The sequence below is a fragment of the Ictalurus furcatus genome, chromosome 3, assembly GCF_023375685.1.
Source record: "Ictalurus furcatus strain D&B chromosome 3, Billie_1.0, whole genome shotgun sequence".
Lineage (NCBI taxonomy): Eukaryota > Metazoa > Chordata > Actinopteri > Siluriformes > Ictaluridae > Ictalurus > Ictalurus furcatus.
This window is the reverse complement of record NC_071257.1, coordinates 7,109,659-7,128,359: the sequence shown is the minus strand read 5'-3', so window position 1 is coordinate 7,128,359 and position 18,701 is coordinate 7,109,659. Positions and strand designations below refer to the sequence as shown.

General features: G+C 38.4%; 1 protein-coding gene across 1 annotated transcript; it reads right to left on the bottom strand.

Annotated features, from left to right (window-relative positions):
• Nucleotides 1–591: 591 nt before the first annotated feature.
• Nucleotides 592–17,711, bottom strand: gclc (glutamate-cysteine ligase, catalytic subunit). The gene is made up of 16 exons (XM_053620566.1): nucleotides 17,035–17,711; nucleotides 14,953–15,065; nucleotides 14,013–14,195; nucleotides 12,875–12,988; nucleotides 12,477–12,535; nucleotides 11,925–12,061; nucleotides 10,735–10,809; nucleotides 8,523–8,639; nucleotides 8,244–8,382; nucleotides 8,058–8,170; nucleotides 7,775–7,867; nucleotides 5,607–5,711; nucleotides 5,429–5,510; nucleotides 5,208–5,320; nucleotides 4,975–5,095; nucleotides 592–1,584 (listed from the first exon to the last, which is right to left on the bottom strand). Exons 1-16 carry the CDS (start codon nucleotides 17,182–17,184, stop codon nucleotides 1,403–1,405), a joined length of 1,896 nt encoding a protein of 631 aa, XP_053476541.1. The 5' UTR covers nucleotides 17,185–17,711; the 3' UTR covers nucleotides 592–1,402.
• Nucleotides 17,712–18,701: the final 990 nt, after the last annotated feature.

Here is an 18,701-nt window from a genome sequence, read left to right as displayed (position 1 = left end):
CTGTTCACTAGTGCACTGGGTTTAGGACAGAACCCGCGCTCACTAGGCGTTTCACCCATCTCTTGTAGCCGGTCACCCCATTCGTCTGGAGTCTTAACTGACCAATCACAGCGCTGCTCTCAGTGCGCTGGAAAACAGCCGGCGCGTACTGCGCATGCGCAAAGCGCTACAAGAACACTGCCTTTATGTGAACGACTTACTATTGTAATAGTATTATAACGCACGGGATCCTAACCCTACTCCACACTAACATGTACAGGACAGGGGTTACTCCAGGATTTATTGACACTTGTAATAACAACAGGTTTACTGTGTCGCGTGAAACTCTGTCTAAATGTTTACGGCAAAAAGGAATAATAATAATAATAATAAATAAAATCAATGTTGGATATTGATCAATACTCCACAGGATTCTGGATATCATCTTTCACGTGTTTTTAATACAACAATGGTATGCAATATTAAAACGTGTTAGAGATATGATGAGCAAAGTTTAAAAAATTTTTTTTATATATATATATATATATATATATATATATAAAAATTTATTTTTTAATATGTATAGGAATCACTTTATTTGAAGCCATGTACTCAAATGAGGCATAGTCTTTTCTTATTTTGGTCTTTGCACAAAAAATCCATAGTACAGTGTTTCAGTAAAGTGCATCCTCTAGTGGATGACTCCAAAATATAACCACTACTTAAAAAAGTACTAATAGTTAAACGTAAATCTAATTTAATGCTAGTTAACTGTAAATAATCTGAACAGAGTCCATTTAACCTGACACTTTTTGCCTTAAAGATCAGCCAATAATGGTATCTTAAACTGAACACCAAACATACTTTTAACATCATTACTAAGCCACATGTGGTGTTTTGCATTTTGCACGGACAAGCACAAGCCACAACTTTTATCAAGAGTAATTTTGTATTAAAAAGAAAAAAAAAAGGGGGAGGGGGGAAGCCTGCATATGGAGAAAACATTATGTCACCTAAACTTGTTAACTGATTGAAAGTATATTTACAGTATGCTTTAACAGTGGAAAGTAAACTTACTAATGTGCAAATGCTACAATTATATAAACTTATATAAACACAACCTCAGTGCAGGATTTTTAGTCAGAAACCAGAAGAAAATATACACACCTGATCCCAATAACATTGATCTTAAAGTTATTAAAATAATTTAGATTTTGAGAAGAATAAAAAAAAATCTCATATATACAAAAACAAACAAACAAACAAACAAAAAAAACCTGGCAGAGCCCTCTAATCCATACTCTAAAACTTTAATTTGTCTTGAATAATCTCTTATATCTTGTGAAACATTTTGGTCATCAGTTTTCATGCAAAAAAAAGAAAAAAGGGGGGGACTTGTATGACGTGGAGTTCTCCTTCTGCTTCAGTTTCCTCTTTTCACAGGGTTACCAATCAGCTCAGGGCACTTCTCCTCCCCCTTGGCAATTCGGTCGCACTTACAAAGCAGGTCATAGTTTATTTTGTCAGTTATCACGCTGTCTTTCTTGTACTGTGGATGCTTGGCAACGAATTCCCTCATCCACTTCGCCATGGTCATCAGTTCTCCTGTGGTTAATTAGAAGCATACATAAGACATTAATTAAAAAGCCCTATGGCAACACTTGAACATCAACAATGAATAATATGCAATCGTCATGTAATAGTAATGATGTTAGTTGGGAAATCTGAAACTAACTACTAGCAAAACTAGCTAAATCTAGTTTTGCTACTCAATTAAGACTGCTCGACTTCAGTGAGACGAGGTTGCTTTAAGGACTGCAATATAACATCGGGTAGCTGTTAATCACGCTGGCCTTTAGAAAACGGACATTCTGACACTGAAGATGATGTCAATACACCAATGAGCCCTGTAACAAATCACAAACTCTGAGGTGAACTATATTATATGTTGTATCTTTCAATACACACACACAGACACACACACACACACACAGCAGAAAATGTAACGTCCCTTTGTCAGGAAACTGTATTTTAAAGATAATTTAGTAAAATCCAAATAAGCTTTACAGGTCTTTATTGGAAAGGGTTTAAACGATGTTTTTCATGCTTGTTCAATGAACCATAAACAATTATTGCACATGCTCCTTTGGAACAGTCCTTAAGACACGAAGAGTTTACAGGCGGTAGGCAATTAAGGTCACAGTTACTATAATTTAGGACACTAACTAGACCTTTCTACTGACTCTCAAAAACACCAGTAAAAGATGTCTAGGGTTCCTGCTCACCTGCATGAACATGCCATAGGCCTGCTGCAGGGAGGCATGAGGACTGCAGATGTGGCCAGAGCAATAAACCAATGTCTGTACTGTAAGATGCCTAAGACAATGCTACAGGGAGACAGGAAGGACAGCTGATCGTCCTTACAGTGGAAAATTACATTTAACCATGTGTCCCCCCTAGACGTGATCGAGAACTTGCAAATGCCTCGGTGGAAGAGTGAAGTAACATCTCACAGCAAGAACTGACTAATCTGGTGCAGTCCATGAGGATGAGATGCACTGTAGTACTTTAAGCAGCTGGAGGCCACCAGACTACTGAAACTCTCTCCATTTTGGATTGCCTAAAACTGCTCTAGATCACTTGCAAATGGTACAAAATACGGCAGCTAGATTAAGACGCGAGCCTATTACTCCTGTCCTCGCTTCTTTACACTGTTTGCCAGTCAATTTCCGCATTGTTTTTAAAATTCTGCTATTTGTTTTTAAAGCTTTACATGGACTTGCTCCTCAGTACATATGCGATCTCTTTACCCCGTATACTGCCGCAAGATCTCATCGATCATCCAGTCAGCTACTCCTTTTAGTCCCTCGTTCACGTTTTAAAACCAAAGGTGACCTGCTTTCTTGGTAGCTGCCCCCAGGCACTGAAATAGTCTCCCTTTTCATATTAGATCTTACCCCTCTATTACCATGTACAAATCTTCTCTGAAGACCCACTTTTGTTCGTTATCTTTTAATTCGGTCTGAGGGTTTCATTTGTCCACTGGTATTTAATACTATTAAATGTTTGTTTTAAATCTGTTTTATACTACTTGCACAGCACTTTGGTTTCAACTTCTTGTTTTTAAATGTGCTTTATAAATAACAAAACTAAACCTGACGAGTTTTACATTGTTAGGATTGATTTTATTATATTTATACCTGATCTAATTATATTTACAATGTAAGACGTTTAATGTGTTATGTACAAATAAAATAAAAAAAATTACACACACACACACATATATATATATATACACACACATACACACACACACACACAGTATCTCACAAAAGTGAATACACCCCTCACAGTTTTGTAAATATTTGATTATATCTTTTCATGTGACAACACTGCAGAAATGACACTTTGCTACAATGTAAAGTAGTGAGTGTACAGCTTGTGGAACAGTGTAAATTTGCTGTCCCCTCAAAATAACTCAACACACAGCCATTAATGTCTAAACCACTGGCAACAAAAGTGAGTACACCCCTAAGCGAAAATGTCCAAATTGGGCCCAAAGTCTCAATATTTTGTGTGGCCACCATTATTTTCCAGCACTGCCTTAACCCTCTTGGGCATGGAGATCACCAGAACTTCACAGGTTGCCACTGGAGTCCTCTTCCACTCCTCCATGATAACATCATGGAGCTGGTGGATGTTAGAGACCTTGTGCTCCTCCACCTTCCGTTTGAGGATGCCCCACAGATGCTCAATAGGGTTTAGGTCTGGAGACATGCTTGGCCAGTCCATCACCTTCACCCTCAGCTTCTTTAGCAAGGCTGTGGTCGTCTCGGAGGTGTGTTTGGGGTCATTATATTTACAAAAATGTGAGGGGTGTACTCACTCTTGTGAGATACTGTGTGTGTGTTATATATATATATATATATATATATATATATATATATATATATATATATATATATATATATATATATATATATATACTGTGTGTGTTTTTTATATATATATATAAAAAGAAAGCGTATTACTTTTTAAAGAAAACAATATTGGATGTGTATCAGTATCAGGTGATACTCAAGGTTTATTTTATTGTTTGGATATTTGTAAGAGGTAATGAATGGATTTTAGGTGACTGCTAGGAAAGGGGGAAAGTGTACTGAATATGTAATAAATAATCAAGTATCATTTTTCACAGCAATTAAATGTTATTGTTGTTGGAAGAGGCACATGTTTAACAGATGTAATATTAAAAAAAAAAAAACAAAACCAAAAAAAAAAAAAAAACAGCCTGTAGTCATAATATAGCACTGGCATGTGCATGTCGTTACTACAGATGTTTATAAACCAGTGAATGGAAAGGGAAATGAATGCTCGACTAGCCGGTGATTAAAATGAAAAGCATCAGTGTGGCTGACATGCCATGCGTGCAGGGTCACCTCTAGTATAAAATGGGCTTACAAACCTGAGGTACCCGATTTGCGTTCGCTGTCTTTCAAGACTGGAGTTGTACGGGATGTTACTGGGAATGTATTATTTTTCGTTTGTCAAATCTGGTCACCCACTCACGCCCACTGAAGGTGAAACGTGCAAACTCCTGAGATCTTTTTTTAGTCTTTACTTACTCATATATTCTCACTGCCATTATGTCAACATAGCTTGTTATGGCGTACCAAATACACAAATAGTGATATTAGGATTCGAATACCAGTGTTTCAAAAAGTTTAACCAGGTGTTCAATAGCATCTCCACTGAGCATCCCCTAACGCGTCCTAGCATCCTTTCGGACATTCCAGGTGCTTCTTTGAGTGATATGTTGGATCACAGCATTCACATTATCTAAGAAACCTACGACATTTTGGTTGTGCTGAATCATCTTTAAGTCACATTTAGGGCTCATGTGCGTTTAGTATATAGCAGGGCATGCAGTATAAACTCTAATATGCAGGAATATAATTGTAGTATTTGGCATTTCAAGTGTAGCCCTGTGCATACCTGATGCTCGCTTCTTAATGAGTTTCAGGTAGTTCAAGATGGTGCAGCGCGTGTCGACGTCGACCTCCATATTCTCCAGGTAGCAGTTCAGAATTGGTACGAGTCCCTGGAACACACCCTCCTGAAGACATGTTACAATTAACATTTACTTCACAGACAAAAACAAGACAACACAAGCATCACCTTACCAAACTGATCTTTTAAAAGGTAAAATACGCTTTAAGTATCTTTACCTTGCCGTTAATGATCGTGTCAATGCTCATCAGAGTGTACTCCTCATGATCCTCAGTAGTCTCTACGCCATTCTGGGTGGCTGTGGAAGCGGAGTCAAGGAGTGGGTTGCAGCCTTGACGGAGGATAAACGGTATGTCAGTCTGATAAGCAGGCATTTTGATTCTCAATTCATATTGACACTGAGTCAGTTCAGTGAATACATAAACAACCTGTTCTTTACCTTTAAAAATGTCCTTCTTGAAATAAAACATGCCTTCTTGCACCGCGTTTCGTTTCTGGGCAACTTTCATGTTGTCATCAACCTAAAACAATGTTCTCGTATTTAAATTAAAATGACCAAAAACGTTACGGCCTTTGTAACACAAAACAAAAAAATTATTTAAACAAAACAAACAAACCTTCGACAAGGGAATGAGGAAGTCTAACTTGTAGGAAAGGATCACTCGTGTAAGGAGAACAATGAACACAACATATGCTGCGTTCTCAAAGTCAGTTAACTGAACCTGTGTGTGAGAGAAAGGTTTCCGTTATACACGTACAAACTACAAGTTGTAGCAGCTGTAGCACACAGACTGTGGTCTTAGAAACATCCATCATTATTTGACTAGCATGCTAAGCTGTGGATACTGTATGAATTGAGTGATACCGACAGAACCTTTTAGGGATGAAACGGTTACCGGTTTCATCGTTAATCATCATAAAGACTGTGATTTATAAAACTTGCGGTAAATGCGGTCCACACACACTCAGCATGAGTCTGACGCAAATCCGAAGTGTGGTCATATTTTGGATTTTATAAATATGCTGAGGGGAAGCTTAATAGAAGATGGTAATTCTGTCTGCAGAGCTTGCCACAAGAAAGTTGCTGCGAAAGGGGGTTTTGGCGCCTTTTCCTCTTTTCCCCCATAGTTTTAAATAGCTTATGAATGTCGTGTGCATTTCACTTCCGCTTGTGAATTAGCGGCAATTTGGGAGGCAGTTGCTTGAATAATGGTGGGTACATTAAAGGAACATGCAGAACGGAGGGTGGGGGCCCGAGCCCCTGACCTTTTTCTAAATTATTTAAAAGTGCCCCTCAACATTAATTAATAAACAATTATATTATGCAAAAAGCATTTGAATTCACATGAACCTGAGAGCGAATTAAATGAACAGCAGCAAATTAAATCACAAGAAAGCCAGAGAATATTCCTATTTAACTCGAGTCCGACTAGAGTCTTGCTTCAACAGGCGGACAGGTACGCTGAAACCACTAGCTTTTCTACTAACCTTTTCGTAATAGTAGCAGCATTTTATATGCTCATCACCGGTAGTTTTCAAATTAACTTAACTGAGAGGGAACTAGCTATTCAAGCTCGTTACATTTCCAAACATGAAAGTAACCTTGCTATATTATATGTATGTTATAGAGTCAGTAAAAGCACGATGACAAACAGACAGAGATGGGAGAAATTAAAGAAAAACTGAAGAAGGAAGCAGAGAAAGAGACAGCTTAAAGATTTGAGACTAAAAAGCCAGTTCAGCAAGCAGTGCTGCAGTTTCAAGGAAATCAGAGTGCTGCTGCCAAATGTAAATTTAATTGTGAAATTAATAGTTTTTCTGACTTTCTAGTAAGTGACATATGGTGGGTGTGTCACTACATTTGTGGATTAGTAATACATTTCATAATGTTTACATTTTCTTTTAATGATTCATTGGATTCAACTCTCCACTAGAAGTTGCCGTTTTGTTGTAATGATTTCTATGAATGTAAACAAAGTGCCATTAGGTTATATTAGTAGTGTCATTCTCATAGTCATGATTGTGACCACATGCAGTCTCTTTACAGTGTCAACAAGGGTGATAAGAATATGTAGTTAAATTAAAGTTAGTGAAGTAGTAAAATTAGCTCTTTGGTGATATAGCCCCTGCCCCTGAAGAACTCTCTGCATGTCCCTGGTTTATTACTATTCTTAATGAAAAAACAACAACAAAACTGTACAACGACAAACTCGCTTATATCAAACCAAATCTTCCGCCATAGTCTTGTCAGTCAGCTCGCCTCGTTCTCGTCACGTGATAAAAAGAAATCTGATGTCTGCTGATCTGTGTTGCGACTCCGACTTGTTCGGCTCATGCTGAATTGAGCAGACACGTTCAGTTTTTAATTTTAGCATCCATTCTAACTGAACTAAATGATTTTTATTACTATAAAAAAGCTAAATGACAGTGGGGGCGGTGCCGCAGTGATGTAATCAGTGTGCAGCCGAACACCGTGTATCGCAGCAAGCCTAGTGACAACCATCCATCACTTTATAGTCAAATATAACACCTGTTTAAATGATTTCAGTGTGTATCAGTACTTTTTGTACATTTTAACAATACCATGATAATACTGATATCCGTAATAGTTTTGGTCACGATACTTTTCATACCGTTACCGTTCTACCACCTTTGCACAACAACAACAAACAACAAAAGACCCCATTGACTGTAGTAAATGTCTGTAAATGTAAAAAAAATACTTTAAAAAAATGTAAACAATGATCAAATTAAAATTTTAGGAGCATTTCGATGAGCTGCACACCTCCATGGGCCGGAACTCGACTCTCCATCCTATGTCAGAATTCGGAGGAGGTGGTTTGAACCTCATGGTCTGCCAGTTAGTTGACTGAAGATTCTGTAGAACAGGATGGGGGGGGGGGGGGGGGGGATAATAAAAAATTAAATTAATTTTTAAAAAAGTTACTACAGACATTTTGTTAATATTTTTATTTATTTATTTATTTTAAGTGTCTGCATTCACAAGGAAATACTGAAAATATATATATATATATTTTTTTATAATTGAACATTTATACACCAAGTACCTCAAAGTGGTCTGATTCGTTCTCATCGTCCAAATGAATCTTCTCCTCAAACAGCGACAGTGGGTCACGAATAAAGAGGTGGGCAATGTGCTGGGCCAGCAATTTGTCAATGCCTGCAAAATATCTCAGTATTAACATATAGCTTTTATTACAAAGGCATAATGTAAAATCCTGCTCTCCTTTTACCTGCATCAAGGAGCTGATTGTAGACGTCATCATCTTTCGTCAATTCGATATCGTTGTATTTTTCCCCGCAAAAAGAAAGGTAGCTGTCAATGGAGTCGTATCTTGACTTGTGGATCCTGAACTTGTTGTTTTTCAAAGGCTGAAGGGCAAGATCACAGAGGCAAACATGCTTTAGAGGAATTTCACAAATGGAAAGAAAAGTCTTGGCATACAATTCACTGCAGTGACTTGTATAGTACAAGTATACAGTTCTACATCATTTTCAACTGTTGCTCTGACCTCCAGCCCTCGTTCTTCCCGAGTCCGGTCATCCACAGAGGCTGAAATAACACCCCAGCGGCAGTCGATATCCGACACGTGGCCGCGATAGAACGGAGAAGCAGCACTGAGGGCCATCTGCACATATTGTGACACTTTGTAAAACTATAGTTCAAACTAAAAATGCTTACAGAGCTTAGACTAAATCAGTATCAGATTTTTCATTCACACATTCCATTAAAACAGGGTATACATAATTAATTCCTTCATTTAACACAGTTTGAATTTTTTTTTGCTTTAATTTGAAATGAACTGCTCTTAGTTCAATTTGTAGGATTACCACATTTATATAAAATAAATAAAATAAATATTATGTTGTTTTTTTTAAGATACAGTTTGCATCTTGCATTTATAGTCTGTTTATATACACTACCCGTCCAAAGTTAGGACACAGCAGATTCTGATAAAGGCTTATGACTGAATTTTGCTTGCAAGACAAGACAAATGTAAATAGTGAAGTTAATGAATAATGTATCAAAAAGTGTGTGTTTTAATAAGTATAGATCAGTCACAAATTAACGGGAGAAGTAGAAGTCGACACCAATGGCATTAAAAGGGCCGGCAACAAATCTAGTCCGTACGCCCGAAATACCCATTAAAGAAAAACTATTTCAGACGTTTGATATTGCTTTGACCCTGTGTGGTTCAATGCCAATATCTCCAATAAAATCAGTTCATCTGCTCACTGCAATGGTAATTCCATACAAGTCCTACAAAAACATTCAGCCACTTGTGCTTGAGACGTCTCACTGACGGGAATCTTGGACAGACAGACCAACCAAAAGCATAATGCCTCTACCACTTGGTCACAGTGGCATAAAAACTGGAAGCCATTATACTACCGTTATACGAGCATTTGGCTCGTATTATTTAGGTCCACTTGATCCCTTAGAAAGACGAGTAACTGCAAGTCAAGAGATTATTCCAACTTAAATCGTGTTATGGAACATTTCTATCCTGATGGGAGTGGTCGCTTCCAGGATGATTCCACCACCCCAAACATAAGGCGGTTTGACGAGTATGAAAATTATGTAAAAATCACATTGCTATGGAGAACCGCTGCATAACACACATTCTCCTCTGGGTATTTGGTTAGGTTCAGATCTGGGGAGTTTCAAGGTCATAGCAATCTACACACAAACAGATGGAATATCTCCAGTACAGTGCCAGAGATTGTAGAATCTGTGGGAAGTTGCTCTGAAGCCGTTCAGTAACACATAACGTACACTTTCATGAACACTTAGCCGTAGCTAAGACACGTCATGTAGGTTATTCCTTTGTCACCCATCTGTAGTGTTCACTTAAAATATACTTAACTTAAATTACCCCAGTTTCCCCAACAAGTAATTTTCATTTAGAACTCAGGAGAAGCAGCCAACAAATGATCGACGCTATTTGAGAAAAGCCTCATTAAGGTCGTTGAGATGATGCTTGGAGTGTGTAACAGGGTTGGGAGATATTTATGACTGGTTCTCAACTATGATTTTTTTTGTTGTTCTTACATATTGCAATTGAAAAATTACATAAATTATTTTAAAAGTTTTATATTTATTAGAGTGGACTTTGAAATATTCTTTATTTATAAGAACTATTGTTTGCTGTAGATGGCGCTGTTACTATTTTTCCAATTTAAATAAACGATAATAATAAAAAAACATTACTTGCACTATGTGCTATAGATGGCTCCGTTACTATTTTTGCACAACTCAGTGAACCCTTCTTTCTCGACAGAGTAAATAGGGAACAGGTCTTTCGTGACATGAAACGCCACCGCATCTGACTTTTTAAATATTGAATATGCATTAAATTTTTCAAATATGTTCATCTGACTTTTCAAATATTACTTTAGATATTTACTACAAATATTACTTCAGATATATTCCATATATCTGAAGAGATATTTGAACCCTTTACTATGAGTTCACTCCTCAGTGAAGTGCTGCCTGTTTATCTTGCCCTGTTTATTTTATTTTCCCCATCCAAGCACGCAGCATTGACTTAGTAAACAATGAAGAAAACCCTTGATCGGGTGTGTTTAAACGTTTAACTGTTATACGTCTACATTTTACATTTTAAACTAACAGGTTTACATTCTTTCTAGTTTGTCACACAGGACAAGCCTTCAGTAAAAGTTCAAATTTGGGTGTTTTAAATAATCTGTAATATTACTCACCACTATGGGGCAGAAGGTAGCCAGCTGGTCATAGAGGTATCGAGCCTCCCTGATGCTGCAAGCTTGAAATGTGACCTAAATAACAGTAGGACAGTTTACAATTATTCACACAGCAGAAGAGTCAACATTTGACCGGTTAACCTGTGTAACCTGTTTACATTTTCTTACAAGCCTTGTTAGCAAAAACTAATAATAATAATAATAATAATAAATACATTTTATTTATAGAGCGCTTTTCAAGATACTCAAAGACACTTTACATAAATAGTCCTAGGACAGCACATTAAAATCATACAGCATTAATTACATAAGTCTCATAAAAAGGTGAGATCTAGTCTAATGTACTGCATGAATATCTTCACCTGCAGATAGAGCTGCAACAACTAATCGATAAAATGGATAATCATTGATTATGAAAATCGATTCTCATTACTGATTAGTCGGTCTATGCGAGGCACAGGGTGCGTTTACTCACTGCATTACTTCTGCTCCAAAAACACGCATCGGATAGTACAGACCAAAATTTTGTCCCAAATCACGTACTATACACTTACAGTATGCACAGTATGCAGTATGCACTCCACCGTCTAGTGTATGGATTTTATAAAGATAATATTGTCTCAAATGGAACACGACCGGTTTTTCATTAACAGGAAGTATAAGCCGTTTCCCAGACGATGGCACATAACGTCAAACGCACGTAATACGACACCGCTAGCTTTAGCAGAATACCCAGAATCAATGTTACCTTTTAAGCCCAACATGAGCTCAGTCACCATCAGACAGAGGCACAATCGGAAAGTGACGGGGTGCAACCCATTTTTGATGTGCATGAACTGCAAGCATCAAGATTAAAACAAACAAAAAAGGCTTGAAATATTTCACTTTATGTGTAATGAATCTAGATTATATGAAAGTTCCACTTTTTAAATAAAATTATGGAAAGAAACTTTTCCACAATATTCTAATTTTTTGAGATGCACCTGTATATAAAACAGTTGTGTTGATGTGAAGTTTTAATCTGAAGTTGATATTCGTAACACTCAGTTTGTGGATTTTATTTTAAATAAATGAAAAAAAAGGTATCGAAAGTTGTGTTATTTTTTTTTGGGGGGGGGGGGGGGGGGGTGTTGATGGGATTAACCATCCAATTGATTGATTATGAAAATAAGCGTTAGTTGCAGCCCTACCTGCAGACAGCAGTTTCCCATTCCGAAGCCCATGGCGTCCATGTAGATGTGGTCAGGGAGAGCTGCACTAGTCGCTTCTCCATCGTCCTCGGGAAACGTCTCCACAAAAGGAGTTGGTGTGTTTTGATCTTTGAAAACTACGAAAACAAAGATGCAAATGCTGATAAATTCCCTGGTTCACAAAATTACATTTCACAATACACAACATATTGCTTTCTGTGTGGAAATGGAATTTCCATTTTATACAGTAAGACGATCTTGGATAGCATTACACCTGCACAGCAACGAGTCAAAGGGTAATTCGAGTCACCTCGCTTTTGAACAACGCATATCAGGTTCTCAGTTGAACTTCACAAAATATGCATTGTATCCATCTCGCTATACATCATACATCAATTCTGCCTTCGCATGACATGGTTAATCATTATGACCAGAGAGGTACGATCTATTTACTCCTTGCTCTAATTCTCAATAAAGAACAACGCAATTTAAACAAAAACAAGCGGGTCTCTCTATGGTATTTAAAGAGGTGATGAGGTGATATTGACTCACTGGGTACGTTGATCGCCACCTTCTCCCCCCTTCTGTGACGAATGTTCCTGGTCAAAGTGCTGAAATAGATGTACAATTAAACTGTTATTCTGTGCATCTGTAGAAAATTGCACTACTTTACCTCTACAGCACTGCAGTAATAATAATAATAATAATAATAATACAACTATTAGACTATAATTATAGTTTCACAGCCTCTTTAAAGGACAAAGTATTTTAGTTTTATAAACAATGGCGTTTTCCTGTTTTGAAAAACACCCTCAAGGCAAATAAGATAAAATTATCAGGGTCCACACCCTTGGAGCTTTGTTAGATAAAACTGCTCCTATTGAGAAGGAATGCAAAAAACCTGCTGTAGTCGATACACCTGAAATCAAAAAGAAAGCAAGAACCCTGACCTGAACCGGGGATGTCTGTTGATGGCCTCGTCAGGAAAGAACAGGGACTTGCTCACTCCTTTCTCAATAGGCGTTGGCCTGTATTCTGGTTTTGTGAAACCCGGGCAACCTAACCTGAAACACAAGATTCAGCTGTCAAATGCAAAACGTGTCTACACATGTAAACACATTTTCATATCTACATCATCGGAAACATTTTAAATAACATATGCTTATTATAAACAACAGTCTCTGGGTTCAAGGGTGATTATGATGCAGATACATTTTGCAGGATTCAGATGGCTACAGAAATCTCCAGTTCACTTTTGAAAGTGTAATTCAGATCAATGGTTTAATTAGCTGACGCATCAAAAACAACGACTTGTAAGTTTCTCACATCCCCCCCCAGACTAGAGATCATTTTGTATATGCAATCTGGGGCATTCAAGGATATTCAAATACAAAGAGAGGCTCATTTAGGAATTACTGGAACTCTCTGGAATGAATGTTATGCATGAACCATCCTGAAGGTTGAATAATCAACCGGTTTTGTGTCCTACTTTAAATGTCTTAGCTAGTAAAGATCTTCCAAATGGTTCTGCTCCTCAACCTACTCTATATGGCCAAATGTTTGTGGACACCAGACCATCACACTCATATGGCAGTCCATACAGTTGTTTTTTTTTTTTGTGATCGTCACAGCTTGATTTTGCGGCAGCTTTTTTCCAAAATTTGTGATGCAACCTCACTAATGCTCTTGAGGCTGAATGGGCACATCCCCATGGCCATGTTCCACAATCTAGTGGAAAGCCTTCCCAGAATATTGGAGGTTATTACAACAACAAAAAGAGGGAATAAACCCGAAATGGGATGTTCAACAAGCACATTTAGGTGTGAAGGTCAGGTGTCCACAAACATTTGGCCATATAGTGTACTTTCAATGTCAGTATTTCCCCCCCCCACAGCCTCATCCTTTTGCACCTGGCCAATTGTCCACTAGCACTTGACACTGGATTTAGTGTTCTCAGTCACTGTTCCTGTAATACATATCACAGAATAAACTGAACACCCAGAAGAATGTATGCATCACTGCTGGTCAAAGCAAATGATTAGGAGTTGCTGTTGCATTGTGCATTCCATGTTGTCAGCTCCATGATACCTGGGGAATGACGTGATCGTGCAGAGAGTCTCGTCCTTGTTGAGCACAGACGAGGCCTCCTTCCTCCGCTTGTCCATGTTGTCTTCTACGGTGTTGAACTCTGACATTGTCCCGCCGTAAGGCTGTCCTGGAGTGCCCTCGATCATGTAGCTGCCATACTCTGGCCTCCACAGGGTTGGATGGCTGCAAATCATTGTAGGAAAAAGAGAGAGAGGGGGAAAAAAAAAAAGCCAAACAACAGACTTATCAACTCCGTGATAATTTTTCAGCTTGTCACATATTTGCATCTAGGTGCTAGCCATTATGCCTCTCCGCTGTAGATAAACACAAAACATACATAAATATGAATGGCAGCAGATTCCTCCCTCACATTTGCATGTGCGGGAAAGGCAGAATTACATTAGCCTGGCAAAATAAACACGTATGCAAAGTAATGTAGTATCTGTTTGTGTGTAGTATCGATGTTTGTGTGTAGTATCAAGGGAATAGTTAGTAGTTCTTTGGTGTGTGTGCAGCAGACAGGCTAAGGCTTTCCAGCTGTCCTACTATAAACTGGTGTTTTCCTGGTGTTGGGTTTGGCCAAACATCTCCCTCACATACACGAGTCTCAAGAGTTCATGAAAACTTGTGCAAACACAAGTCACATGACACAGTCACATGATAGAATGCTTATAAAAAGACATGCACAGCACTTCGACGAGTGCTTAATGATTTGTAAAACAACAATGATAAAAATAAATAAATAAATAAAAAAACACCATAGGTGATTATTATTACTGTATAAGCATTTAAAAAGCTGGATATGCCACACGGTGCGCACACAATGAAATACATACAGCATTGATGCTCTTGGAACAATGAATTACGCTGCAGGTAATGATTATTATATTATATGAGCTCGGGTGAACAGAGTACATGACAAAGGGCAGTAGTGACTCACTTGGGGTTGACCTTCTCCCCCTTTTCTTGCAGCATGTCCAACACTTTGTTTCCATTCAGAACCAGACAAGCTTTTTCATTTTTCTCATCCAGTTCCACCAACATGTACTCCACCTGAGAGAGAAAAAATAAATAAATAAAATTCAAGAACTGTGAAAAATACAAGTGCAATGTGGAATTCTCCAAGCATTCATCTGTGGATTATTGGTGTTAATATTATATTAACAACATTATAAACAACAACTTTTATCTTGATGGAGCATCTGGTGTAACAATAATTGAAATAAATCATAAACTGACCCAAGTGACTTTGATCAAACGTGTAATGTTTGCACAGGGATGTTCCTCTCTCCCAAACCAACAAAGCTTTTAAATTCACCCCCCACTAAAGGTTATATAACCAGCGCATCTTACACTGACTGCTGATTCTTAAATAATCCAGATAATGATTTATAAATCTACTACACGCCCAGTCTGATGTAAAAAGTTTTTACAAGACTTTATAGGACACCGCCGTGGTCTCTTTCACACATTTTTATCTCTGGTCTGGCCTCAACGCTGAGTCCACTGTCTGACCAGGGGATTAATCTAAAACCAACAACATTCCAGCATGCACTCAGCAACACACTCTTATGTTTCTTGTCGTTCAACTTTTATGTTCCGCCTTTTATGAACCGTCCTTGTTGAACTTACAATTTTTTACTAATTCAGTTAAAACTACTTCCTGTGTACATCGTTCTTCCACTTTGCTGTGTTAGGCTACTGTCAAAATGCAATCCATGAAGTTGTCTCTCTCTCTCTCTCTCTCTCTCTCCAAAAAGTCTGAATCCAACCAAACTCCTACTGTAAGTATTTTGCTTATATTTCCTCATTTGTAAGTCACTTTGGATAAAAGCGTCTGCTACATGAATAAATGTAAATGCAAGTATTTACGCACATGTAGCTTTGTATAACTGAATTTGCATATGTAATAAACTCAAAACTCATCTTTTGATATTGGCAAAATACGCATTTTCGAAAATGTACTCGAGGGGGGAACAAAACTTTTTTTAGAGAAATGATATTTAAACAAACCTTTCTGCATCGTTTCTGTAAGAAAGTACTACGCGTTCTTATTAATGTTGACATTTTAAGTGCAGAACGTTATGTAAACCAAGCAATATGCAACATTTCAGGAAATTCCTCTGTAATACTCGAGGAACATGAGCAAAATTTTCAAGAATGCAGGAAATCTAGATTTTGACTACAACAAAGACAAAGTGTAATACACACACAGTCATATATAACCTGAGGTGATTTGGAGAAGTGGGAGGAGCTTAAAGCTTTCTTCAAAAGTTTCTGTTTCATAATGTATCCATGAGTGGGAAAAAACCTGGCATCTTTTGATTGAGTTTTTAACATTTTATGCAGCTATAACACATTAAAGACATGTTTTCAAACATGCATTTTTATATAAAGAAGGAAAAAAATAGAAAACATGATTCACGTGACCAACCCGGGGTCCACATGCGGCTGAGTTAAAAGCAGCAAAAACATAAAGAGACATTGCAATTATCAAAGGACTTTAAAAATATATGTATTAAGGTAAGGAAGTGTAACAACGGGTTTATACAAGTGTTTTACGGTGCTGTAATCCAAGTGACACATACAGCAAAACCAAAACACATTACATAACATACCCGTCTTGTATTGAAACAAGTTACAGTGGTTTGTGGTAAAGTGGATGAACTTTGCACCTGCTGCACGCGCTCAAGCCTCACAAGGTTGCCCCTGGACCGCAGGACACTAGGTAGGGAGCAGGGGCCATCGTTCCGGCCCGTATAAATGTAGGGCACTGGTGCAGGGAGGAGGGGGCCGTTTGGGTTTCAGCCGCTCACTTGGCAAGCTAACGTTGCTCCTTTTGTTTTAGAAAGGATAACCTTTGAGCAACGTTGTTTCCGAGTTACATCACTACATGTAGCTACACGTCAAACACCCCTCCCCTGTCTCAAAAACATAAATAAAAAATAACGTACGCTTTGAAATGCAGTCACGAGTTAATTTTTCTGAAACCCCGCTGCCTTTGAGAGAACAACTCACTCACCTCATCTCCCCATTTTAGCACATCCTTCTGCCGGTCCTTCACCTTGTGGTAGATGTTGAGAAACTGCAGTATGCCGTGTTTTCTGACGTGGTCGGCATATTTCTTGGTTTCTGTCCAGTTAAGCGGGGAGCCTTGAGACAGCAAGCCCATTAGCGCGAACTGCGGAAACTTTCCTTCACGGACAGGAGACTCAACACCAGCTACTGGATTTAGTGTCGCCGAAGGACGAAACGAATGCCTCACTCGAGCAATAAATAAAACGCTAACACGCGAGGGAAAGAAGCGACAGCTAATTGTATCTACTAGCTTGCTAGCCGCCAGAGAGAGAGAGAGAGAGAGTGAGAGAGAGAGAGAGAGAGAGAGGCCTTAACGGTTTATATATATATATATATATTTATTCCTCTGTAATACTCGAGGAACATGAGCATATATATATGTCGCGTGCGCCACGCTAGTATCCTCGTGCGAGCTCACGGTATGTAAACTACCAGCGACGGAAAAACAAAACTCGCAATGGTTGCAGGATATAAAAAAAAAAAAGCAGCGACTATTACGGGTGATTCACGCACGGTTTACGCTAAATCTCGGTGAACACACTACCTGCCTGCCGCACTATGAGAAGCCGTGTGCAGTTTGAGGACAGTTTTGCACGAGACGCGACTGATAGAGTCCACGTGACTGCGTTATGTGCGTCATCTTATGACTCAGCAAATATCCGCGGTTTTTTCACTATGAGGCGGGCCAACGTATGTAGGCTGTTGCCAAGACAACGGCGCTGGTGCTGGAGTGTCGCGCTCATCATGACATTGCAAAAAAATAAATAAATTAATAAATAAGAAGGGTTTTTTTTTACTTAAAGCTTTTTAAATAAGTGAAATGTATTGTTTAATAAGTGAGTGTATTATATAGTGATCCAATCACATACTAATTTAGTAGATTTCTTCTTCTTCTCTTCTTACATAGCAGGTAATCTTAGGGTCTTAGGCAAGCACAGGTTTTTAAAAAATAGTTAATCATGTAGGAGCTAATGATATAGTCCTTCATGAGTCAGAGGTTACTTAGAGTAACGTAGTAGAGGTGTGTAAATTAGCAAAGGCGATGTCCGATGCAGTAGTTTGCTCTGGCCCATCCCAATATGGTGTGGCGATATAGCTTACAGCAGGTTATGGTCGCTGGACTTCTGGATGTCCAGGTGGTGATCCGAAAACAATGTGGGCTTTATAGATAATTGGAGTAGTTTTGACGGCAAAGGTGGCCTGTTGTGGTGGGACGGTATCCAGCCCACTCGGGAAGGTGCTGCTCTCATGTCTTGCAGCATAGCACATAGTCTCAGAACAGGCCTAGTTAATCGTTGACAATCCATAGCCAAGGCCAGGGAGCAGACAAGCAGGCTAAACCGACGCTCTGCTAGCTGCACTGAGTCGTCACCTAGGTTCCACAATATCGAGACTGTTTGTTCGTTCCTAGGGCTAAACAAAAATGTAGACATTTTCAGAAAGTTTGTGTTAGTAAACTAATTAACATAAAATTAGATCATACTGAATGCACAACCAGCACATTTGATCTGAAGCTAGGACTGTTAGATATTAGATCTCTTACGTCTAAAGCACTTATTGTTAGTAAAACCATTACTGATCAGGAGTTTAATATGATGTGTTTAACAGAAA